This window comes from Rhinatrema bivittatum, chromosome 6, assembly GCF_901001135.1.
Source record: "Rhinatrema bivittatum chromosome 6, aRhiBiv1.1, whole genome shotgun sequence".
NCBI lineage: Eukaryota > Metazoa > Chordata > Amphibia > Gymnophiona > Rhinatrematidae > Rhinatrema > Rhinatrema bivittatum.
In genome coordinates, this window is record NC_042620.1 from 18,278,327 (window position 1) to 18,306,208 (window position 27,882).

At 43.5% G+C, this 27,882-nt stretch overlaps 1 protein-coding gene across 1 annotated transcript in view; it reads right to left on the reverse strand.

The window, feature by feature from the left end:
- Window positions 1-27,372, reverse strand: part of IGFBP2 (insulin like growth factor binding protein 2) — a 131,834-nt gene extending 104,462 nt beyond the window's left edge. Inside the window, exon 1 of the mRNA XM_029605113.1 lies at window positions 26,926-27,372. Coding sequence (XP_029460973.1) covers window positions 26,926-27,280 — 355 coding nt within the window. The 5' untranslated portion in view covers window positions 27,281-27,372. The remainder of the gene's footprint in view (window positions 1-26,925) is intronic.
- Between the last annotated feature and the right edge of the window lie 510 nt (window positions 27,373-27,882).

Below are 27,882 nucleotides of genomic sequence, written 5' to 3' on the forward strand. Positions count from 1 at the left end.
GTACAGAGTTAATATGATTTTCTATTGACCACACTCAATCCTGGGAAACAGCACCGGAAGCCACCATAATATAGAAGATGGTTGTGCGTGCAAAAGGAAGAATTAACAAGAATCAACAAAGGTTCAAAAGCATTGGATCTGGCCTGGACAATCTCATTTCTCTTAATGAATATTAGCAGTAGGCTTGATAAGGAAAACATAACCGAAAAGAATTAAAATTTTGCTACAGCTTTTGATATAAAGCACCTCATGGAAAAATGAGTTTATACTCATGGAAGATGAGGTTTAACAATAACCACTGTAAGGAAGTAGCTGAAGGGGAGGCTTCAGCAGGTCATAATTAACAGCACAAAGTCCTGCTAGAATAAAGTAGCAAGAGAAGTCCAAAAGGCTTCTGTACTTTAGACTGCTGTAAATTAATATTTTTATCAGTGATCTACAGAAAGGAATAACTTTCAATATTGATGTTTATGAAGATGAAAAACTGTTACACTCCCTGATTTTATATATGAAACATTAAAAAAAAAATGCCACTCTGGATCAGACTAAAAGGTCCACCAAGCCCAGCATCCTGTCTGCAACAGTGGCCAAGCCAGATCACAAGTACCCAGTAGGATCCCAAGGAACAGATTCAATCTTTCTTGCTCGTAATCAGGGATAAACAGTGGCTTCCCCAAGTCTAAATGTTTATGGGCTTTTCTTCAAGGAAACTGTCTACATCATTTTAAAATCCAGCTACACTAACTGCTTTCACCACATTTGTTAACAAATTCCACAGTTTAATTGTGCACTGATTTGTTTTAAATGTGCTATCTATAAGCTTCATGGAGTGTCCCCTAATCCTACTACTATTGGAAAGGGTAAATAACTGTTCCCTGTTTTCCCATTCTACCCCACTCAAGATTTTATAGACCTCTGTCTTAACTCCTTTCAGTCGTCTCTTCTCCTAACCAGGTCAGCCTTTCAACATAGAGGAGCCGTTCCATCCCCTTTATCATTTTGGTCGCCCTTTTCTGTACCTTTGCTGGTTCTGCTATATCTTTTTTGAGATGGGAAAACCAGAACTTCACACAGTACTCAAGGTGCAGTGGCAGGGGAATTATGATTTCCTTTGATTTATTTAAAATATCTATAATCCGCTTAGATTAACAAATCATGCTAAGTGGAGAACGTGATTAACAAAGCAATAAAAACAGTCAGACAAAATATAATCCAGCACATAAAAATCCTGAGTCAATTAATACTCCCCTAAATTAAACAAAATCCCTCCCCTGAAAAGCCTTAAATCGATTAAATGCTTCTCTAAAAGGAACAGCTTTAAGTATTTTCCTAAAAAGTTTCAGATCTTGCATTAACTGTAATTTTTCCGGCAACTAATACTATTCTTCATCCTCCCATGCGTGTAATATATGCTCTTTTTACATAGTTAATTAGTTTGCAGTGGTTTTCTGTGCTTTTTTAAAAGCTGTTGCTGCATTATGTTACCTGTAAACAGAGGTGATGTTCCCAACGTAACTCGGTATATAGAAATGCTCAAATAAATAAATACGACTCATTCCAGAATTTTGGCCCAATCACTGACAAAACCAGATTCCTAACCTCTTGCAAACGGGCTTCCCCTGTAACTGGAATTTACCAGCAAATTCTGATTAGATGATCGTAATGGTCAGGAAGGCCGACCGGGCGTAAACATTTTGGTTACCCGAAAAACAACAGGTAACCAGTGAAGCTGCCGCAGCTGGAGAGTAATGTGTTCCCTTACAGGCATTTCAGTCACCAGATGCACTGCTGAATTCTGTAATAACTGCAACAGGCATAAACGATTCTTTGGGCAGCCCCACATAAAGGGAATTACTCTAATCAATCTTAGGCAGATCAAAAAGCTTGGACTATTTGTTATAAAGTCGGCTAGGTCCAAAGAGGGCCTGATGTGTGTCGAAGAAGTTTTAATTTAAAATAGCCTGAGAAAAGAATGGATCGCAATTGGGCGGTAAAATCCAATTTACGATCAAAAATTACGCCTAATTTTTTAAAATTTTTTTTACCTGATCCACAAAAGGAATAACATCTACATTTATCGAAATGGGAGATATAACTAGTAGTCTTTGTCTCCTCGAGAGCCTTAAGGCCTTTGACTTACCAAAATTCAAAATCAAGCCATTTGGAAAGCATCTAATCCCCAACTGTGGTTAAACAACTGGAAATCCTGGAAAGAGAAAGTAATCTTGGAAATCGTCCGCATAACATCTAAATAAATAAATACATACATACTTTTTAAAAGCTCAAAAAAAGCACCCAGTGAAAGTAAATATTAAAAAGGACAGGAGATAAAATGGATCCCTGGGGGACCCTCACCGGAGAGTCAAACCACTGTGAATAAGTGCCATCCATCTTAACCTGCTGCTGCCGGGTAACAAGAAAATATTTAAAACCACAAGAATACTTTGCCCCCAATACCTACCGGTAATTCTCTCAGATTAGTTAACAAGTGATTAACTGTATCAGACGCTGAGGAAATATCCAAATAAATTAGCAATAACATCCTGCCGTAAGTCGAGATTCCCTAGCAAATAGTCATTAGCTGCTACTAATGCTGTTTCAGTACTTTTGTGTTCTTGGAACCCATAATGATTCTCACGGAGGGTTTTCCTTAACATCCAGAATGTCTTTAAGCTGTTTAAAGCCTACCTTTTCCAACAACTTCCCGAATGAGATTAGGTTGGAGATAGGCATATAATCCCCCTTTTTTTTTTTTTTTTTTTTTTTAACACTGGTCGAACCTTCAATCTCTTAAAACCCCTTGGGATTATACCTTCAGAGAGGGAAAGATTTAGCAAACCTGCCCCCAAATATCCTGTAAAATCTTCAACAATGAAAAAATAATCCACATTGGCAGGAATCTAACACACAATACAAGTAACAAGGTCCACCATAATGGCCTCAATTTTTACTCCTGAGACACACTCAAAAGGTATCCCAGGTGGTCTCATAAGTTTCATTATCTATATGATTGCTCCCTAATTGCGTACTCAAACCCAGCCAAAAAACCACTAGACTTTGCTATACAATGATCTGCAAAACCTTGGGCTGTACGTAATGTCTGGGGAGGATTTTGATGCAAAGGTTTTACTAGCCCATTAATAATACTGAACAGTTCTCTCAGGCGGTTTATGGAGGTCAATAACCTTGAGGAGTAAAAGACTTTTTTAGCAATGTCTACAAAACCTCTATATTGCTCCTTTCCTAATACTTTACGTACTACTCTCTGCTTCCTATCCTTTAGCCAGAGACCAATTTACAAAAAGGGCATATCTCCTATCAAATGCTTTTTTTTTTTTTTTTTTTAATTTCCTGAGAAGTCTCTCACATAGGACTTTGTCAAACACATTTTAAAAATCCAGACAGAGTCTATCAACATGTTTGCTAACCCCTTCATAAAAATCTAACAGATGTGTAAGACAAAATTAACTTTTGCTATATTCATGCTGGCTCTGCCCCATTAGCCTTTGTTTATCCAGATGGCCAGTAATTTTCTTTCAGAATAGCTTCTAATATTTTTACCTAGCACAGATGTCAGGCTCATCGGTCTGTAGTTTCCCGGCTCATCCCTGGAAACCTTTTAAAAAATTAGCATTATGTTGGCTACCCTCCAATCCTCAAATATCATAGTCTAGTTTAATAAGAACTTAAGAGATTATTAGTAATAAATGTGCAATTTCATTTTAAAGTTTTTTTTTCAGAACTATGGGGTATATACCATCTGGTCCTGGTGATTTATTTATTTATTTAAACAGTTTTATATACCATTGTGCGGACAAAGGTCCATCTCGACAGTTCACAATTCATCACAGTAAAAAAGGAAAAATAGAAAAAATACAATTAATATATTATAAAAATCACTAAAACTATATAATAAAACTATAAAATTATCATAGGCTAAAAGTCAAAACAATATAAGTAAAAGATTAAAACATGCTAAAAATCACTAGAGACTCCTATCTTCGCTTTATTCGTCTGCATAAGCTTGCCGGAACAGCCATGTTTTTAGTCCTTTCCGAAATTGTTTATCATCTTGCTGTAACCTCAAATCTAGTGGCATTTTATTCCAGTGTTTGGGACCCGCAATTGATATAGCTCGCTCTCATACCTCGCACAAGTGAGCCGATCTAATGGTCGGGATCTTTAGTTTGTCAATTTACTCTATTACATCTTCCCAGTTCACCATAATTTGGTTCAGTTCCACTGAATCATCACTATCAAAGAATTTTTCCAGCATATTTGGCTGTATATGTATATTATACAGGAACCTCCGGTATATAAATTATTTAAATAAATAAATAAATAAATTTAGAAATAACCTTCAGTAAAGAGTGAAGCAAAGAATTAATTTAGTTTCACTGCTATGGCCTTTCTTCCCTAGTGCCCCCTTTTATCACTCTGTCATCTAGTAGTTCAATAGGCTCCCCCTTATAGGATTCTTGCTTCAAATATACTTGTAAAAAAGTTGTTGCCTTTCCAGCAAGCTTTTCAAATTCTCTTTAAACGATATGGTTTAATATCACTAAAAGAATAGGGAAAAGAACCACAAAGACCCGAGTTTTACAGTTCAAAAACACAGACTTTGAGGAAATGGGGAAGTACCTGGAGGAAGAACTAAAAGGATGGGAGAATGAAAGAGATGTGGATCAGCAGTGGACCAATCTAAAAGGAGCAATCACCAAGGCAACTGCTCTATATGTTAGAAATGTAAAGAAAAGCAAAAGAAAATTGAAACCTATCTGGTTCTCAAAGGAGGTGGCTGACAAAATTAAAGCTAAAAGAACAGCATACAAGAAATATAAAAGTTCCCAAAGGGAGGAACACAAAGAAGAATATTTGTATCAACTGAGGGAGACAAAGAAATTAATCAAGTTGGCAAAAAGTCAAGCGGAAGAGAGGATTGCCAAGGAGATAAAAAATGGTGACAAAACATTTTTCAGATACATCAGCGAAAAGAGAAAGGTCCAAAGTGGTATAGTGAAATTGAAAGGTGGTAATGATCAATGTATGGAGAGAGATGAAGAAATGGCAGAAATATTAAACGAATACTTCAGCTCTGTGTTCACTAAAGAAGACCCTGGAGAAGGACCATCTTTACACAACAAGAAACTGGAGGGAAGAGGAATAGATGAAAATCCTTTTACAGAAGAGAATGTATGGGAACAGCTAAAGAACCTGAAAGTGGACAAAGCCATGGGGCCTGATGGGATTCATCCAAGGATACTGAGGGAGCTCAGAGATGTTCTGGCGGGTCCGCTGTGTGACCTGTTCAATAGATCCCTAGAAACAGGAGTGGTACCAAGAGATTGGAGAAGAGCGGTGGTGGTCCCGCTTCACAAGAGTGGGAACAGGGAGGAGGCTGGCAACTACAGACCGGTCAGCCTCACTTCGGTGGTGGGAAAAGTAATGGAGTCACTGGTGAAAGAGAGAATAGTGAACTATCTACAGTCAGGAGAATTAATGGACCAGAGGCAACATGGATTCACCAGGGGAAGATCCTGTCAGACAAATCTGATTGACTTTTTTGACTGGGTAACCAAGGAATTGGATCAAGGAAGAGCACTCGATGTCATCTACTTGGATTTCAGCAAAGCTTTTGATACGGTTCCGCACAGGAGACTGGTGAATAAAACGAGAAGCTTGGGAGTGAGTGCCGAGGTGGTGACCTGGATTGCAAATTGGTTGACGGACAGAAGACAATGTGTGATGGTAAATGGAACTCTCTCTGAAGAGAGAGCGGTTTTTAAGCGGTGTACCACAAGGATCGGTTTTGGGACCGGTCCTGTTCAATATCTTTGTGAGCGACATTGCGGACGGGATAGAAGGTAAGGTTTGTCTTTTTGCGGATGACACTAAGATCTGCAACAGAGTGGACACGCCGGAAGGAGTGGAGAGAATGAGACGGGATCTAAGGAAACTGGAAGAGTGGTCAAAGATATGGCAGCTGAGATTCAATGCCAAGAAGTGCAAAGTCATGCATATGGGGAGTGGAAATCCGAATGAACTGTATTCGATGGGGGGGGAAAGGCTGATGTGCACGGAGCAGGAGAGGGACCTTGGGGTGATGGTGTCTAATGATCTGAAGTCGGCGAAACAATGCGACAAGGCGATAGCTAAAGCCAGAAGAATGCTGGGCTGCATAGAGAGAGGAATATCGAGTAAGAAAAGGGAAGTGATTATTCCCTTGTACAGGTCCTTGGTGAGGCCTCACCTGGAGTACTGTGTTCAGTTCTGGAGACCGTACCTTCAAAAAGACAAAGACAAGATGGAGGCGGTACAGAGAAGGGCGACCAGGAAGGTGGAGGATCTTCATCGGATGACGTATGAGGAGAGATTGAAGAATCTAAATATGTACACCCTGGAGGAAAGGAGGAGCAGAGGTGATATGATACAGACTTTCAGATACTTGAAAGGTGTTAATGATCAAAAGACAACGACAAACCTTTTCCGAAGGAAAAAAATCAGCAGAACCAGGGGTCACGATTTGAAGCTCCAGGGAGGAAGATTCAGAACCAATGTCAGGAAGTATTTCTTCACGGAGAGGGTGGTGGATGCCTGGAATGCCCTTCCGGAGGATGTGGTGAAGACCAGAACTGTGAAGGACTTCAAAGGGGCATGGGATAAACACTGTGGATCCATAAAGTCAAGAGGCTGCCAATGAAGAGTGGGTGACTCGCCAGAATGACGGCTACTGCCTGGAGTCAATACCCTTATTAAATAAACATACACAGGCTTACTGTGACTCCAAAATCGCTCTAAGCTTCAACAGCAAGAGGAAATGTGGAAAAAAGGATTCACACTCACAAAGAGGGGAGTAGCTGGCTTGTTACGGCGGTTACTACCCCAAATCAAATAAGCCTGATACTTCACTTTCAATGCATATACAGCATAGTTCTCTGATTCAACGGCAGGGGAGAAGAAAAACTGATACTTCACACATCCAGAAAAGAGGGTTCGCACTCGCAAAGCAGGGAGTAGCTGGCTTGTTACGGCGGTTACTACCCCAAACCAAATGTGCCTGATACTTCACTTTCGATGCATATCCAGCATAGCTCTCTGCTTCAACGGCATGGGAGAAGAAAATCAACCAATAAGGGCTGTATAACAGTCTGGGTAAAACAAATAAACATGGGTGCAGATTGCTTATTGCGGCGGCTTCTACCCCTAACTAATCAAGCTAGATATTTCACTTGGATGCAGCTCCATCACTGCTCTCTACATTAAAGGTGGGGGTGGAAGGGAAATAGAACCAAGAGCTAAGAGAAACAGATAAGTATGAGAGAGAAAATTTGCGGGGCAGACTAGATGGGCCATTTGGTCTCCTTCTGCCGTCATTTCTATGTTTCTATGTTTCTTTATTAATGCTTTACATCTAACTTGCCAGTGCTTTTGCTCTTTCCTATTTTGTTCATTAGGATTTACTCTCCAGTTTTGACAGATGTCCTTTAATAGCATCTTCCACCTCTCCACAATCATGCTGGCAATTGTATGGTCTTTCTTTATCTTTAATGCATGGAATACATTTAGTCTGGGCCTCTAAGATAATGTTCTTAAACAGCATCCATACTACATGCAACTTTTAACCTTTGCAACTGCTCCTTTTAATGTTTTTTCTCTCATTTTCAGTCCCCCCCCCTTTTTTTTTTTTTTTTTTAAACATTAAATGCTACTTTAGTAGTTTTCCTTAATATCCTCCCTTCAGTGATAATATTAAATTTGATTACATTATGATCACTATTGCCAAGCAGCGCCCCCCCCCCTCCCCCCCAAGATCCTGCATCACAGTGAGGATTAGATATAGAGTAGTCCCCTCTGTTGTCAGTTCAAGGCTCGGTGCTCCATAAAACAGCTATTTATTGCATCTAGAAACTTTACCTCCTTAGTATGTCATGCACCCAATCAATATTGGGGTAACTGAAATCTAGGACCAAGAAACCACGAATGGGCGAGATCTGCACTTCAGGCAATTTCGCAAAGTACAAATAATGCAGATAAATGTTCAATCCTAACAGAATACTCCAAACAGCGTATTACGGTTAAGAAGTTTTAATATTTCCATTTGGCAACTCCACAGTTTTAAACGAACACCAGCTTAATGGCGTCCCCCAACACGGTCCCGTGTTTCGCCGCGGGCTGCATCGGGGGGGATCGCCATACAGGAATTCACAAAAGGACTGTAAAACAAAGAAATTGACAAAAGTCAGGATAATAAAGGGACTTACAGCCAACCTACATACAATGCAAAAGTTATATGATACAGAGAAATATATTATAACATACCTGGCAACAGCATTCAAATAGTAACAGGGAGCGCAATGCCCTTCATAGTTGACAGGTATTTAAAGGAGACAATGGCGCCAAAACCTGCAGGAGAACCAACCACGTGAGTCCGAGGACTCCGTTCATGCTATTTGAACGGAGTCCTCGGACTCACGTGGTTGGTTCTCCTGCAGGTTTTGGCGCCATTGTCTCCTTTAAATACCTGTCAACTATGAAGGGCATTGCGCTCCCTGTTACTATTTGAATGCTGTTGCCAGGTATGTTATAATATATTTCTCTGTATCATATAACTTTTGCATTGTATGTAGGTTGGCTGTAAGTCCCTTTATTATCCTGACTTTTGTCAATTTCTTTGTTTTACAGTCCTTTTGTGAATTCCTGTATGGCGATCCCCCCCGATGCAGCCCGCGGCGAAACACGGGACCGTGTCGGGGGACGCCATTAAGCTGGTGTTCGTTTAAAACTGTGGAGTTGCCAAATGGAAATATTAAAACTTCTTAACCGTAATACGCTGTTTGGAGTATTCTGTTAGGATTGAACATTTATCTGCATTATTTGTACTTTGCGTGGTAACTGAAATCTCCCATTTTCGTGTTGCCTAATTTGTTAGCATTTCACTGTCTGCCCATACAGACAGACGGCAGTATAAACCCACTGCTATACTCTTTCCATCACAAGTAGAATTTTTATCCATAGAGACTCCACAATGTATTTGGTCTCCCGCAGGACTTTTATGCTATTTGACTCTATGCCATTTCCATGGGGAAAACATGGTGTAAAGCAGGTGGCTTGGGCAACGTATAGAGCAGTAAAAAGTTATAATGTAAGGATGGTCTACATTTGTCCTTGGCTGGAAAGAAAATGCTAAACAAGAAATTCAGGACATACATTATCAGGTATTTAAGCTAGAAGACAGGGGTGGCAGGGAGGTGGCCAATGAAACTTCCATGTCATCCCAGACCTGCAGGTTCTAATGGTAGAGGCAGATTGGACATTGTTGCTGTTACAGAGACATGGTTCATTGAGTCTTATGATTGGGATGTGGCCATCCCGAGCTCTAACTTAAGGACTGAGAGAACAGAAAAGGGGAAGGAGTAGCTGTATGTCAAAAACAATTTATTTTATTTATTTAAAAACTTTTATATACCGGTATTTGTGGGGACATCATACCAGTTCACATAATAACTGCAAGGTTGGAAAGTACATTTCAACAGGGAGAGTAACTGGGCGCGGGGATAACCAATAGGCAGAATGAAGGATAGAAAACAAGAAGGTCATAACCAGAGAATAACAATTAACAATTTACACTGAATATCTCCTGGAGGGGGGGGGGGGCGGGCTACGGGCTACAATATCCAAAGTATCATAGTTGGCGATTCGATTATTAGAAATGTAGATAGCTGGGTGGCTGGTGGATGCGAGGACTGCCCAGTAACTTGCCTGCCTGGTGTGAAGGTGGCGGACCTCAAGCATCACCTAGACAGGATTATAGACAGTGCTGGGGAGGAGCCAGCTGTCAAGGTACATGTGGGTACCAATGGCATAGGAAAATGTGGGAGGGAGGTTCTGGAAGCCAAATTTAGGCTCTTAGGTAGAAAGCTTAAATCCAGAACCTCCAGGGTGGCATTCTCTGAAATGCTCCCTGTTCCACGCGCAGGTCACCAGAGGCAGGCAGAGCTCCGGAGTCTCAATGCGTGGATGAGACGATGGTGCAAGGAAGAGGGATTCAGTTTTGTAAAGAACTAGATGTCCTTTTGGGGAAAGGGGAGACTTTTCCAAAAGAACGGGTTTCACCTTAACCAGAATGGAACCAGACTGCTGGCACTAACTTTTAAAAAGGAGATAGAGCAGCTTTTAAACTAGAACAAGGGGGAAAGCTGACAGTCACTCAGCAGTGCATGGTTCGAAGGAAGGTATCTTCGAAGAATAATAATGAAACAGGAGATTTAGGGCATCCCCAACAGAGAGGTTCCAATAAAACCAAAAGTAGTCCATGTGCCAATACGTAAAGAATTACCTGAGCTAAAGAATTCCAAATTATCCCTATCAACTGAAACAGGTTGTTAATACAAACAAAAAGCGCACTTTGAAATGTCTGCATGCCAATGCTAGAAGTCTAAGAAGATGGTAGAGTTAGAGTGTATAAGCAGTGAATGATGAGATAGACATAATTGGTATCTAAGAGACCTGGTAGAAGGAGGATAACCAATGGGACAGTGTTATAACAGGGAACAAATTATATCACAATGATAGGAAGGATCAACTTGGTGGGGGGGGGGGGGGGGGGTGTAGCACTTTATGTCCAGGAGGGTATAGAATCAAACAGGATAAAAATCATACAAGACACTGAATGCTCAGTAAAATCTATATGGGTAGAAATCCCATGTTTGTTGGGTAAGAGTATAGTGATAGGAGTATACTATGGTCCACCTGGCCAAAATGATCAGACAGATGATGAAATGCTAAGAGAAATCAGAGAAGCTAATCAATTTGGCAGTGCAATAATAATGGAAGATTTGAATTACCAAATACTGACTGGGTAAATAAATGTAACATCAGGACTTGCTAGAGACTACGTTCCTGGATGGAATACATGACTGCTTCATGGAGCAATTGGTTCAGGAACCAACAAGAGGGAGCTATTTTAGATTTAATTCTTAGTGGAATGCAGGATTTGGTGACAGAGGTAACAGTAGTGGGGCCACTTGACAATAGTGATCCATCCAGAGCGGCCCTTGCTCCCCCCACACCCATGAGGTCCCAAACTGCGAGCCTCCCAGGCCTGCAACCGGACCCCACCGTGATGTCCTTCCTGCCTGCGTCCAAGCTCCTCAAGACTCCACCTACCTCCATCATCAACGACACGCCGAGGGCCAAGACCCTTTAAATCCACGCCGGTGAGCTGCAGAGGTCCTTTTGCGCCAGAGATTGCAACCTGAGCCCATCGGAGCCCTCAGGAGCGGCCCTTGCTCCCCCCGCGCCCACGAGGTCCCAAAAAGCGGGCCTCCCAGGCCCGCAACCGGACCCCACCGTGATGTCCTTCCTGCCTGCGTCCAAGCTCCTCAAGACTCCACGTACCTCCATCATCAACGACGCGCCGAGGGCCAAGACCCTTTAAATCCATGCCGGTGAGCCGTAGGCGCCGAATGAGCACGACCAAGGGGCCTGCCCCTTAGTGTGCCTCTGCTCCCCCTGGATACACCTACACAGTTTGTTATCTTTTCTCAATCCCCCACCCCCCGTAACTCCCCAGCCCTCCTCCTTCAGCCACCCCTGGCCACTCTACCTTGCATCACCCCCGCACTTCCCCCACTATCCTACACCCGTAACAGCCTCCAGCAACGGAACTTTACAGATTGCTGACACTTCTTTCAAATCCTAACTTACCCCCCAGCATATATACCCTTTTCCTACCCTCCCTCAGCGACCATCCCCCCTCACTCCCCCAATAGCTCTAATCGTCACATCCCCCATCAACAGTCACAACCCCACTGTTTCTCACCTCCCCGATACACTACACCCCCCCCTCACCCTATCACAGACACCAAGTCCTCTACCATCAACCAGCATAATTACAACACTCCCCAAAAGACAAGAAACCATGGAAGCAAAACAAATCCTCAAGATCAAAACTCTACCCCATAGCCTCCAGAATCCCTCAACAAGACTGACCATCCAGAATCCCTCAACAAGACTGACCATCCACTCCAGGTCATAGCCTCCAGAATCCTTCAACAAGACTGACCATCCACCCCAGGTCATTAAACACCTCAGTACGGAATCCCTACTCCTCTCCCTTACAGATACAATCATCAAAGGAATGGATGCCGGTAACTCCTACCTCATTGCCATGCTAGATATTTCCGCCGCCTTCGACACCGTAAATCACAACATCCTCATCAACACTCTCATCAGTATAGGAATTTCAGGTACTGCTCTTTCTTGGATAAAGTCCTTCCTCCAAAACCGTACCTACACAGTCCTCACTGACAATTTTACATCCCCTCCTGTTAATCTCGACTGTGGCGTTCCCCAAGGATCCTCCCTCTCTTCCACCTTATTTAACATTTACATGCTCCCCCTTACAAACCTCCTCTCCAACCTTGGTATCACACACTTCATCTATGCGGATGATGTGCAAATCCTCATCCCTTTCAAAAACTCTGTTCTCACTGCACTCCAAAACTGGAACACCATTCTCGCCTCCATAAACCAGCTCCTCACTGACATGCACCTAGCCCTCAATCCGCAAAAAACTGAACTCCTCCTCGTCTCCTCTAGACATGCAGCCACACCCACTCTCTCCACTCTCCATTCCCCCAACTTTCTCTCTGACACAAGAAACCTGGATGTTATACTTGATAACCAACTAACCTTCAAACCATATATCAAATCTATCCTTAGCAGCTGCTATTTCAAACTACAAACCCTCAAAAAACTCAAACCCCTTCTCTACTTTTCAGATTTCCGTACGGTACTCCAATCCATAATTTTTTCGAAAATTGACTACTGTAATGCTCTCCTACTTGGACTCTCTTCTACCCACATCAAACCTCTACAACTCCTCCAAAACGCTACTGCACGCATCCTCACCAATGTCAACAAGAAAGACCACATCACTCCCACCCTCATTGATCTCCACTGGCTTCCCATTCACTCACGAATTATTTACAAGACCCTTACCCTCATCCACAAAAGTATTACTAACGAACACTACAACTGGCTAAACCCACCCTTCCTCCCTCGTACCTCCACAAGACCCACCCGTGCTTCCCTCCGTGGAACTCTTATCCCTCCTTCCATAAAATCCACTAGACTCATCTCCACCACCAATAGAGCCCTTTCCCTTGCAGGCCCCTCCCTCTGGAACTCTATGCCTCTTGACCTACGCACCAAAACCTCCACACCTACTTTCAAAAAGAAACTCAAAACTTGGCTTTTCCTCCAAGCATACCCCCATTCTTCATCATCTTCACCAACACACTAGCCCAACCATCATCTCTCTCCAACACCCCCCATTCAGGACCTACACCCAACACCCTCCCCCTCTAAAGATTCATACAATTTTTGTATATAACCAGTGTACATATTTCTACCTCGAATCCCTATTCATATCTTATCCCTATGTATCTGTTTGCACCCCCCCCCTGCCCCCCCTTTTGTCTCGACTACCCCCCTCCATCCCCTCCCCTAGTTATTTAGTTAATTTTTCTGTTACTGCGTTTATGTTATATACCGTTCTCTGTAAAGGCTATGCCTATATATATTTTGTTGTAAGTTACTTGTAAACCGGCACGATGTGCAAACGGTTGCCGGTATATAAAATTAAATAAATTAAATAAATAAATAAATAAAAATAAAAAATAAAAAATTAATCCCTATCCTTACATCCCCGCTGACCCAGCTACTTGGCCTCACTGCTTTCTCACTTATGCTTTTCAATGCCCAATCGCTTGTTAAAAAAACCCCAATCCTAAATGACCTATTAACAGACCACAAGCCCGATCTATGCGCCATTACCGAAACCTGGCTCAAACAAATCGATATTGTCCTTATCAACCAACTCCCGACTAGCCTATATGACATCATCTCAATCCCGAGGAGAAACAAAAGAGGTGGCCTACACTTAGCCTAAAAAAAAAGAACTCTGACTCATGCTCCAAACCACACACCTAGAACCCCACTTCGAAATAGCCTATTTTAAATCCAATCAACTACAAATTTGTCTGGTTTATACCCTTCCCAGACTTCTAGAACACAATGTCTCCCCCCTTACTGAATTCATCACACAAAACATCGACAGAGACCCCTGCCATCGTCCTTGGCGATTTCAACTTACACGTAGACTCCCTTCCCCTTTCCCCAACTGCAAAGCCCACCATGGCAGCAATGGGCTTCAAACAAATCATCGACTCTGCCACACACAAAGCAGGTCACTCTTTAGATCTCATCTTCACAAGTGCACATATACAAACCTCGAAATCCCCCCACATGCACTCCCGTCCCTTGGTCCAATCATACCCTCATTCACGAAAATGTCTTCATCAACAAAACAGACATTGCCACACATCTACAATACAATTCCGAAAAACCTGCAAGACTGAAGACCTGATCGAAGCCTTCCCACCCGATTTAAACAACCTAGACTTATCTGACATGGAATCTGCGCTGGCATCCTGGAATACCATCCCTAATAATATAGTCAACAAACTCTGCCCACTAATGGCAAAAGAAATAAATCTCTCCCAACGTAACAAAAACACATGGTATACACCTGAACTGAAAAACATGAAACGCACCCTAAGAAAAATAGAAAAAATGATGGATAAGCAATCGCACCATCAACCTTCTAACCTCTTACAGAAACACGCTTCACACTTACAGAACAATCCTCAAAACCAAACGCGACTTCTATGCTAAAAAAATTCATGATTTCCAGTTCAACCCCAAAGCCCTCTTTCTCCCACGTAGCAGATCTAACAAAGAATGCCTCCACAGCTATTTCTGACAAAGATTCCAAATCCAAATGGAGCCAACTTGCCCTCTATTTCAAAGACAAAATATCTAACCTAACGTTAATGTGTTCCCCCCCCCCCCCCTCCCCACCGGTGCAGTCATCACAACCCTCCCTATTAACCAACACACCACCCTTAACACACTCGAGAGCATTTCTTCCCTAAAAATAGAATCCCTCATTAAAAAAATAAACCCCGCATCCCACCCAGCAGACAATCCCCATCAAATCACTAAAAGCCATTACAAACATAATAGCCAAACCAATAGCCAAAATCAAACATATCCCTAACACAGGGTATTGTTCCAGATGCAGTAAAATGTGCCATCGTCAAACCCCTACTAAAAAAAAAACCTCATCTTGACCCCGCAAAGCCAACCAATATCTGACCCATATCCAATCTTCCACTCCTTGCGAAACTCCTTGAAAAAGTAGTAAACAAACAGTTGACTGAACACCTAGAAAAACACAAGATCCTACACCCTTCCCAATTCGGTTTCCGCAAGTTCTTCAATAATGAAACCCTTCTAATTTCACTCTCTGACACAGTTCTCCTACTCTAGACAAAGGGCAATCCTGCATCCTAGCGATGCTAGATATCTTCTCAGCCTTTGACACTATCAGCCACAGGACACTTCCTGAAATACTAGCAGAAATTGGCATAAACGGCAACACCCTGAGATGGTTCGCATCCTACCTAGAAAATAGATACTACAGTCAAAATTGGCAACAGTGAATCCAACCCCAAATTCACGCAAGGTGTACCGCAAGGCTCCGCCCTATCTTCCACTCTTTTCAACATCTACATGCTCCCTCTATGCAAACTACTAGCCGACCTAGGACTCACACACTTCATCTACACAGATGACATACAAATCTTAATCCCTATCACTGAATCCATATCTAAATCACTTCTAATCTGGGATACTTACCTAATAACCATCAACAAACTGCTCACACAAATGAATCTAGCCCTATACACTACCAAAGTGGAGTTCCTAATCCTGTGTCACAAATTAAATGATAAAACCCTAGCAAACATAACATACAACCAAAACATCCAATCTCTCAAGACGCCAGAAACCTAGGGGTCCTCCTAGAAAGTGAATTAAACCTCAAGAAATTCATTAACGCTACAATGAAAGAATGCTACTTCAAATTACACATCCTCAAAAAATTAAGACCACTCCTGCTTCATAGCGATTTCAGAACCGTTCTCCAATCACTCATTTTCTCCAAAATAGATTACTGCAATTCCTTACTTCTAGGACTCCCTGTAGCAACTCTCAAACCCCTTCAAATGCTTCAAAATGCCACAGCCAGAATCCTCACAAATACCCGTCGAAAGGAACACATCACCCCATCCTAAAAGACCTCCACTGGCTACCCATACAGTTCAGAATACGCTACAAGAATCTTACGCTCATACACAAGAGTCTGCATAACAAAGACATGCACTGGTTCAACTCTGCCTTCCATTTCCAAAGCCCACGTAGAAACACCAGATCCGCCAATAAAGGAGCCCTACCAATATCCGCACCCAAACTTATACACCTCACCTCAACAAGAGAACGAGCACCAACTCTTTCCGGCCCCACCCTATGGAACTCCATGCCACTAGATTTAAGGCTCGAACCAAACACTCAGAACTTCAAAAAGAAACTGAAAACATGGCTGTTCAAACAAGCCACAACCACAGTCCTCCGCATAAAACACAAAAGCCACTACATAAGGGTCTCCCCTTTTCCCCAACAAGATCTCGCATTTATAACCATCCTGACTTATTGTTACTCGTTCCTGTTATTGTTAAGTTAAACTTAACATGTTAGAATTTCATTTTTAAGCTTGGTATATTTCTCTAACTACTCTTCTGTTCAGCCTCCCCCCTTCATCTCCCTTCTACCCCCCTTCCCTACACCTTGTTTAATCTTCTAAAATTAAGTTCATATGCAACTTCCTTTCACTCTATTCTTGTTATACTGTAAACCGATTTGATGTGAAAACAAAATTCAGTATATAAAAGCGTTAAATAAATAAAAACATGATTACATTCAATCTACAGCAACACTAAATTTTCAAACGGGAAACTGATAAAATGAGGAAAATAGAAAAAAACTGAAAGGTGCAGCTACAAAAGTTAAAAGTGTACAACAGGCATGGACATTGTTTAGAAATACAATCTTAGAAGTGTAGTCCAGATGTATTCCATGCATTAAGAAAGGCGGAAGGGAAGGCAAAATTACTGGCATGGTTAAAAGGTGAGGTGAAAAAGACTATTTTAGACAAAAAAAAAAAAAAGCATCCTTCAAAAATTGGAAGGATCCATCTGAGAAAAAAAAGCAAAAAGCGTAAGCATTGTCAAGTTAAGTGTAAAACATTAATAAGGCAGGCTAAGGGGGTCATTTTCAAAAGCGATCTCACACGAAAAGTCCCTTTTCGCGTGCGATCACTAAATGGGGGCAGAGTCTGCCCTGGAAGAGGAGGAGTTGGGGCAGCACCAGGGCCAACACTGCGCAGACATCGCTGGTGCCGAAAGGTAAGGACCCTTATCGCTGCCAGTTTCGTGCCAAACTACTATACCTTTTATGGTGTAGTTATTCGGTGCGAAAGCCGGCCCGCCCCCTGCTTCGCCCCCCCCTTCCTGTTACCGTTGGATTTTCTAAGGTCTGCGACCTTAGAAAATCCAGCTCTAAGAGAATTTGAAATGAAATTGGCCGAACATGCAAAAACTTATAATAAAAACATTTTAAAATATATCCTATATATATATATATATCCTATAATATATGGCCTACCGAACAATGCCATCCAACCCATTCAAATATTACAAAACACAACAGCCCGGATCCTGACTAACTCACGCAGAAATGACCATATCACACCGGTATTAAAAGACCTACACTGGCTCCCAATTGCATCACGCATCCAATATAAGACTCTCTCCCTTGTCCACAAGGCTTTATACAACCCTGAAATGAACTGGTTCAACAAATCCTTCCGCCTCCACCAATCCAACAGGCCCATCAGACACCAACACCTCGCCTCCATGCCTACACCTTCTCCCAAACATTACAAACTTACCTCCACGAGAGCCCGAGCGCTCTCTATCGCCGGGCCCACCCTTTGGAACGCAATGCCTGTCGAACTACGACAAGAAGAATGCACAAAAACATTCAAACGCAAGCTAAAGACCTGGCTCTTCACCAAAGCATACACCTAATTCCCCCACTTTCACACCCATACTCTCCTGCCCTCTCCCCCATTCCTCACTCCCACCTCTAAATTCCTCCTTCGCCCCCTACCTGTTCAGTCCTCTTACCTTCTCCTGATTTCTCAGCTCGCCTTCTCCTTTTACCCCATCCACCCCTCCTCCCCTCCTACACCCCCCACCCCCTCCCCATCCCCCCTCCTCTCTTATAACTCTACACAATTGTATTTCCATGGCATTGCTGTATTTATGAATACTTTGTACATAGTAATACTCTATATATATTGTAAATTTTGCTCATGTTTTGTCTAATTATTTCCCTCCTTTTTTCCCCCTCCTCATTTGTTCATATGTTAAATTCGTTATATCTGTTCGATGTAAACCGCCATCCCAGGCGCCTGTTTCAGTTACACTGTAAACCGATGTGATATCCCGGATGAACGTCGGTATATAAAAATTTTAAATAAATAAATAAAAAATAAATAAATCCAAAGGAAGAAAACCTGTGAGGGAGTCAGTTGGACCGTTAAATGTCCAACAGGTTAAAGGGGCTCTTAGGAAAGTTAAGGCCATTGCAGAAAGACTAAATTAATTCTTTACTTCTGTGTTTACTAATGAGGATGTTGGGGAGATACCAGTTCCAGATATGGTTTTCAAGGGTAAGGAGACAGATGAACTGAACCAAATCGCTGTGAACCTGGAAAATGCAGAGGCCAGACTGACAAACTAAAGAGTAGCAATTCACCTGAACCGGATGATATGCACCCCACGGTTCTGAAGGAAATAAAAATGAAATTTCAAATCTATTAGTTAAAATGTGTAACCTATCATTAAAATCATCCATTCTACCTGAAGGGTGGCCAATGTAACCCCAATATTTAAAAAGGGATCCCAGGGGCAATCCAGGCAACTATAAACCAGTGAACCTCACTTCGGTGTCAAGAAAAATAGTGGAAACTATTCTAAAGATCAAAATCACAGAGCATATAGAAAGAGATATGGTTTAATGCAATGGTCCCCAATCCTGTCCTGGGGGTCCATCAGCCAGTTAGGATTTCAGGATATCCACAATGAATATGCAGGAGAGAAAATTTGCATGCACTGACCTCCATAACAGGCAAATTTTCTCTCCTGCATATTCATCGTGTATATCCTGAAAACCCGACTGGCTGGTGGGCCCCCAGGGCAGGGTTGGGGACCACTGGTTTAATGGAACATATTCAGCATGGATTTATCCAAGGGAAGTCTTGCCTCACAAATCTGCTTCACTTTTTTGAAGGGGTTAAACATGTGGATAAAAGGTAAACCAGTAGATGTAGTATATTTGGATTTTCAGAAGGCGTTTGACAAAGTCCCTCATGAGAGGCTTCTAAGATGACTAAAAAGTCATGTGATAGGAGGCGATGTCTTTTCATGGATTACAATCTGGTTAAAAGACAGGAAACAGAGTAGGATTAAATGGTCAATTTTCTCAGTGGAAAAGGGTAAACAGTGGAGTGCCTCAGAGATCTGTACTTGGACCGGTGCTTTTCAATATATTTATAAATGATCTAGAAAGAAATATGACGAGTAAGGTAATCAAATTTGCAGATAATACAAAATTAATCAGAGTAGTTAAATCACAAGCGGATTCTGATAAATTACAGAAGGACCTTGCGAGACTGGAAGATTAGGCATCCAAATGGCAGATGAAATTTAATGTGGACAAGTGCAAGGTGTTGCATATAGGGAAAAATAACCCTTGCTGTAGTTACACGATGTTAGGTTCCATATTAGGAGTTACCACCCAGGAAAAAGATCTAGGCATCATAGTGGATAATACTTTAAAATCGTCAGCTCAGTGTGCTGCAGCAGTCAAAAAAGCAAATAGAATGTTAGGAATTATTAGGAAGGTAATGGTTAATAGAACGGAAAATGTCATAATGCCTCTGTATCGCTCCATGGTGAGACCACACCTTGAATACTGTGTACAATTCTGGTCGCCGCATCTCAAAAAAGATATAGTTGCGATGGAGAAGGTACAGAGAAGGGCAACCAAAATGATAAAGGGGATGGAACAGCTCTCCTATGAAGAAAGGCTGAAGAGGTTAGGGCTGTTCAGCTTGGAGAAGAGATGGCTGAGGGGGGATATCATAGAGGTCTTTAAGATCATGAGAGGTCTTGAACGAGTAGATGTGACTCGGTTATTTACACTTTCGAATAATAGAAGGACTAGGGGGCATTCCATGAAGTTAGCAAGTAGCACATTTAAGACTAATCGGAGAAAATTCTTTTTCACTCAACGCACAATAAAGCTCTGGAATTTGTTGCCAGAGGATGTGGTTAGTGCAGTTAGTGTAGCTGGGTTCAAAAAAGGTTTGGATAAGTTCTTGGAGGAGAAGTCCATTAATGGCTAATAATCAATTTTACTTAGGGAATAGCCACTGCTATTAATTGCATCAGTAGCATGGGTTCTTCTTAGTGTTTGGGTAATTGCCAGGTTCTTGTGGCTTGGTTTGGCTTCTGTTGGAAACAGGATGCTGGGCTTGATGGACCCTTGGTCTGACCCAGCATGGCAATTTCTTATGTTCTTATGATCCAAAGTAGCAAAGCAGAGATTTTAAGATGGGGGGGGGGGGGGGGGAAATATCATCATGGACGATTTTCAAACTATGCACACTCAGCGATGAAGGCAAAGTTACAGGTGGAAGCACCGATGGAAAATTAGAAGGAAGCTGCTCTTAGAAAGCAAAATTTGTTCTTTATAACCAAAAACTGCGATGCAGAGAGAAAGCTCGCGGGGAAACTGCCCTCCTGGTCCCCCAAAGTGATTTTAGAACCGGAACCCGTCCAGCAAGGTGAACGTCTGCGCAGCTCAGGTAGTAGCACACTTTTGCTTCCGAGCAGGATGGCCCTGACAGAAGCGCCATGCCAAGTCCTGGGCTCCTTCCCAACTCAGATTCTGCACTGCAGCCAGGGGGAGCGGAGTGCCTGCCGTCATCCCACATCAAGAGAAACTTCAGGCAGCGTGTTATTAGGATAAAATTACAGCCCGTGCGATGCATGCTCTACACTCCCACCACCTCATTACCACTAGAACGTTAGCATGAAGGCAGGCTGCGTACGAAGCAAGTAAATACCCATTAACCCTCAGGGATATTTCTTAAGCCCATCCCAAAACTTACAGACACTTGAAAACTGCAATACCTCAGACGTGTGCATGATGAGCAGGAAGCCTCACCCTTTAATCGGTGCTATCTTTCTGGGCAAAAAAAAGGTGCTGGTACTCGCATGCAAGATGCATGGTTTTTTTTTGAGGAAGCACAGGGCAAATCAAGCAGAGGAAAAGGTGCAGCTACTCAGTACCGGCACATACCTCCTTGGGAAAAAATAAAAATATAAAAAACAGCCCTGCCCTTTACACATTAAAGGGGGTCCTCTGCTCAGTCAGTTGTACGGTAGATTTTAGCAGTGTTCCTGCAATTCCTTAGACCTCCACTGGGGGCAACCACATTTGGGAAAAAAAAAAAAAAAAGAGAGTCACCAACTTCATCACACACACATGCTGGCCTCTGACTGGCTCATGCTGTGCAAGAGATACCAACTGTAAGCCCTGCTGCTAACATAGCAGCTCCCAGGAGAAATTCAACTGTGTCATTATCGCAACAGCAGCATGCAGGGTGAGTATTACTACTTCCCTGGAGTATTGTATCAATAGTGGCTAACAGGTTAATGTTTCATCTTCATTTTATTCCTACAGGTGCATTCAGCTTGCATCAAGCGCATGGCATTAGGATACTATAATCAACATTAATAAGTGATTGTCTCATTTTGGATGCTGTAGACTCAGCTGGGCTCGTCACCCCAGCTCTCAGATGCGCCACTGGGAAAGTGATGCACAGACCCTATAGAGCAGAGGTGGTGGCAACAGGGCAGACAGTGGGGATTAAAAGGTTGGCATGGGAGGAAGAGGAACTATAGCAAAAAAAAACAAAACACCTAAATTCTCACTTCCTGCACACAAAAGATATTTTATCTGCTCATCCTCTTAGAGAAAAGTGTTTCAACCACTGCCAAGCTATAGCCGGGCAAGTCAAAGCGCCAATTTGAATTACAGATTGTGCTGCTACATTTTTCAGAACAGAACATTCAGTCTTTCCCTTCCAAGATTAAAAAGGATTTTATGGACACCAGAGGTATTAACAGATAGGATAATAAGTAGTTTAAAAAAAAAAAAAAAAAGAAACTGTGGGCAACTTGAAGACATCTAAACCTAGCTGGATCACTCTCTCCAGACCCGGGACTACATATATCAACTGATCTGCAGCAGCCTGGTCTCTGAACACCTTCTCCAAACTCATATCTCATGACATTATACACACTGGTATCACGTTTGAATCACTCACGTACCTGTCCTTGATCCTTTCTGCACCTGCGTAATCCCTAATCCATGGCACCTAACTTAAGCAGTCATCAGCAATGTGTGACTTGGTTCGCAAAGAGTCCAGATGATAAAGGCTGCCCTGCACACAGGTCCCCCGTCATGACTCTGGCCAAAGCACACAACGTGGTTAATTTTTACAGGATCGTAACAAGATGAGTCACAAGGCTGCCAAGTGCCTGCTGCAAAGCATGTGCAGCCTAGGGTTGAGCAAAAGGAGCGTCAGTGACCTGCTCGGTGGCACACAGCAGGTGGTGGATATTTCCAGGCAGGCTCACAGCTCTGGGTTCCAAACACAATCGTGCCCTGTGTGTTCCTGGGCGTTAATCCTAACCCTCGCTCTGCTAGCAAATATGAGTGATTGTGGGAAAAAGTCGTTACCTTCTTGTGCCCCAGTTTGCCCAAAAATAATACGAAAAAAAATATTTTCTCTTCTTAAAACAGCAACAGCTACATAATTACAATATGTAAAGCTAAGTGCATGGAACAACTTTCATCCATCAGCAAATAAACCTAACCATTTCATTCTCAAAATGTATTCAGCTGAATAAACGGCCAAATATATGTCCTTTCTTCTCATGCCTCAAAAAAGATTGCAACAGTTTACATGCACCAAAATCCTTATGAGATAAGAATTAAAGAACTAAGACAGGTACAGCCGACCAGGAAGATTTGATAAAGACATTTATTTATTACTCAAAAGATGCAAACATCGTTCAGTGGAAAGAAATGGTAGCACAAGAGGTCATAATAAAAAGTTCAGTGGGCACAGACTGAGGAGTAGCATGAGGAAATATCTCTTTATAGAAAGAGTGATGGAAGATACATGAAACAGCCTCCCACTAGAAGTGTTGGAGGGAAAAGCAGTAGCAGAATTCAAAAAGGAATTACTCCTGCAGCCAGAGATCAACTGGTGCCTATGGCACTGGAACAGGAAGTAAGCAGAGTGAACTAGATGGACCTTACCCACCATTGTAGTCTATGTTTAGCCACACCCACTGTCAGAAACCTAAATAAAAACCAGGGCACTGGAGCCCTGTCCCCTCTTAAGCAAAGCCTCTGAAGAATTACAGATACATGTAAAGCATTAATACAGCACAGAAGAGTGGGGTTATCCTCATCAGATCCCCAAGGAGGAATCACACCAGTACTTGTAAAGATGAATACAGCACGGACACCTGAAGATATAAAATGGTGATTTTTTTTTTCAAATGAGATACACTCCTTTATGTAAAAAAAAAAAAAAAGAACTGTGTAAATATATTTTTAAATGTACATTATGATAAAACTGGAAATACTTAATAAAATTACAAGACAAAGCGCTAGATAAACAGGCACAAAGTATTACTACTAGTTTATACATTTGCCTTGTGTCAGAAACCAAACCATACCAAAGTCTGAAGGTTAAAGGCAGACTATATCAAAAAGGTAGATTTTTTTTTTTTATTAAATGAATTTTAAAAAAAGTCCCAGCTTCTACTTCAACAAAACTACACTACACAGACAGAGTTTGCAGCTATCTGGAAGATAAATATCTGTCTACCTTGTGGCAGACACTGTTTTTGAAAAAATGTTTTTCCAGGGATCATGCAAAAAATAATAATAATAAAAAAAAAAAAAAAAATCAAACAGTCCATCTTAACTGAACATGCTAGAGTTTCACCAGGAATGTGTTATGAAAGAGACGCGACAAATTGGTGCAGAAAAGGGACAGATGTTTAAACTCTGTCCCCTCCTCCCCAGGTGCATTATAAGAGATGACATACATAGAGCACCACAGCCATGGTTTTACCATATTAAAGTTTTATTAGGATTTGCAACTACAGAAAAATAAAAGTTGCATACTTACTGGAAAACCTGCAAGGAGAAAATCTGTTGTTGAACGTTATGCTGTTCCCATATTTTACTGTATCTATTAATCAAACATTTTCTGTTTCTATATTACATACATTCGGAACACCATGAGTTTCAATCTGGCAAGTTGCCAAATAAAGTTACATAGTACATCAATCCCATGAAATGAAACAAAAAAAAAACAAAAACACAACAAAAAAAGATATTTTGGTAGGGTCCCAGCTATAAATACTTTGAGAGAAACTGATAGCAGAAAGGGGGAGGAAGAGCTACATAAGCATGTATTCCCACAGTTAAGTGCAATCTTATTTGTATTATTGTTAGTTTACTGTGTAAATAAGAACACATTGCAATTTAAAAGTGGGCTACAATTACCTCATTTCCAGAGAGGTATACATATAAAATTAACACTCAGATTGGCACTAAAAAATACTTTAAAAATGTCTACAGGTTATGGGCAGCATGAGTCAAAGGTGAGCGACACTGCATCCTTCCAGCTGCAAGTTTGGCCTCCGGCCCTTTTTTTTTTTCCCTTGTAATTCTCCAATGGCTTTCCACTCCAAGTTATTTTCATAGATCCGCTTTCTCAGCAGGGCAGGGCTCCCAGTGCTGTGGAACTCCTTGAATTGTCTGACTATGCACCACTACAGGAAATACAGGCTTTGGGTCCTAGTTTTCATTTTATGCTTTTAAATCCCGGAAAATAAAAGACAGTTTCGGAGCTTTAAGTCTTCCTTATAGGATATAGAGTAAAAACTATTTTGCTTGGTTCTTCTTCCAAATTCCTAGTACGTTTAGCTTTTTTTTGGTTTACTGTTACTTTCCAGTTCCTACATGGAATACTTCACTCCAGATTCTCCCAAGCAGACAAGCTTGATCTTCAAAGCTAATCTTTTTTTTTTAAAGAGATCTTATTTTTCCAGATTGCCTGAGAAGTTACCAGCCCTCTCCAGGACACAATTCAAGTGCCCCTCAGTGGCTCTGTATGGATAATACTCCAGGTCTACTCAACACAAACATGCCTGGCAGATATACACACACCAGAGAATGGCACACAAGTCACACACACACATGCATGAGAACGGCACACAGATGTCACACACACACACGAGAACGGCACACAGATGTCACACGAGAACGGCACAAACGAGAACGGCACACAGATGTCACACGCACACACGAGAACGGCACATAGATGTCACGCACACACACACGAGAACGGCACACAGATGTCACGCACACACACACACGAGAACGGCACACAGATGTCACACGCACACACGAGAACGGGGCACACAGATGTCACACACGAGAACGGCACACAGATGTCACACACACACACACGAGAACGGCACACAGATGTCACGCACGCACACACACGAGAACGGCACACAGATGTCACACGCACACAGATGTCACACACAGATGAGAACGGCACACAGATGTCACACACGATAACGGCACACAAATGTCACACACACACACACACGAGAACGGCACACAGATGTCACACACACACAGGACTCACATCAAGGACAGGGGTCCGAACAAAAAAAAAAAGGGGGGGGGGCACAGAAAACGTCAGATGCTTCAGGGTTAAGACAAGTGGCAGGCATGGAGCAATTCTGCAAACCCGCCTTCCCCCTCAGCTCTTTGTCAGGGATTCACTTTGCAGGTGGAAATCCCGCCTCCCCCTTCAGTCTCTGCTGCCCAGCAGCCGCACACCTCGTACCCCTTCCTCAAAGTGGAGCCTCCGCTAACTTCACGGAATAACCGGGGGGGGGGGGCGACGTGAGAAGCTGGAAACTTCGGCAAAGCTAAAACGCTTCAGAATAGATCCAACGACGACGAAGGCACAAAAAACCTCGTCTGGGACCGGCGAAGCTTGCAAGAAGTTCAGACGCCGAGCTCCCGCCCGTTCGTGAGCCAGCGCGGACTCCGCGGCTCCGGTATTACCGCTCCCGCGCTAACATCTGGCAAGGTCCAGGTGCAGAGAGGAGCGCGAGACGCAGCTCCAAAAGGGAATGAATGGAAGTTTGAAGGAAGTCACCAGCTCCCCTGTGGAAAGCTGCTGGAGGATGGGGGGGGGGGAGGCACCACAGGTGCGCCCAGAGGACCGGGAAATGCTCCCAGGCGCGAGCTGGGGAGGCACCAGCGGCCCCCGCCCACATTTCCAGGCGTCTTCCTAAGCAACCCGTGGGGGAAACGCACAGACCACGGAGCGTGCATTTAAGACTTTTGGCCCAGCAGTGGAGGTTTTTTTTTTTTAATTGTACTAAATATTGATTTAGGAGCCCAGCAAACCATGTTTTTCCAGCCCCATGCGTAAAGAAGGTGAAAACCTGAAAGCGCGGCCACAGCCAGGCAGCCGACCCCTCCCCCAGTGCCTACACCCGGAGCCCTGAATCACCATCAATGCCCAGGATACCTGGGGGGGGGGCGGGCACGAACACCCCCGGGGGAAGGGGAGAAAAATGCACCTCTCCCTCCCCCCATAAATACCCCCCAACCCCGGGAGGGAGCCAGAAAACACCGCTCCTCTTCCTCCTCCACCCCCCATCAACTCTCTCTTGAGGGGGCAAGAGCGCCCCTGCCCCCCCCCGTCCTTACCTACGGTGGGCTCCTGGCTCGTGCCGTAGTCCGCGTCCCTCCTCTTGCCGCACGCGCCCTGCCCCTGCACGAGCGCCTGCAGCGGCAGCTCCAAGCCCGGCACGGGGTAGCAGCGGAGCCCGGCGGCGCAGCGCGCCGTGTACACCCCGCACGCCTCGCCCTCCAGGCGGGCGCAGGCGGGGCAGCAGCCGCAGCCGGGCTCCCGCACCAGCTCCGCGCAGAGCCCGCGGGAGGCGTCCGGCACGGGGCAGGCGGCCAGGCGCTCGGCGCCGCAGGGCGGGCAGCGGAAGACCAGGTCGGCCGGCGCCGGGCTCCAGAGCGCGGCGCCGCCGAGCAGCAGCAGCAGGAGCAGCATCGCCGCGCAGGACCTACTGAGCGGCAGGCGCGAGGCGGAGCGCGAGCGCAGGCACCGGGGCAGGTGGCCCAGGCAGCAGCAGCAGCGGCGCGAGCTCCCCCCCCCCGGGGGCGCGCTCCGCGGCGGTCCTAGAAGGAGACGGCTTCCACCTGAAAGCCTCCCGCCGAAAGACTGAAAGAGGGGGCTCTGCGCGGAAGCTCTCTTGCTCTTATACTTGTACAATAAGTTTACCACATGCAGTATTGAGGGGGGGCTCCGTGCTATGGTTTTGGCCGGGGACAAGGGCGGCTCGCTAAGCACTTTGCTCTGCAAAAAAAAAATTCCTCCGCTGCAGAAATAGCCCGCTATCTGGGGATTTGTTGAACCACCGCACTTTTGGGGCTCGCGCTGCAAAAAAATTGAAATAGTTTTTGGGGGGTAACTGAGCTCTCTCTTGTCCTTTGGTGATTTAGTTCCCCCCCCCGGGCGCACATTTTTGCACACTGGGCAGAATGTGCTGTTTTCACAAACTTTGCACCCCTGGGCTCCGGAGCCAGAGCTGGAGCGCGAATGGCGAAGTTTGCCTGAAAGCGTCCGGGGGACTCACTCTTCCAGCTCCTGAT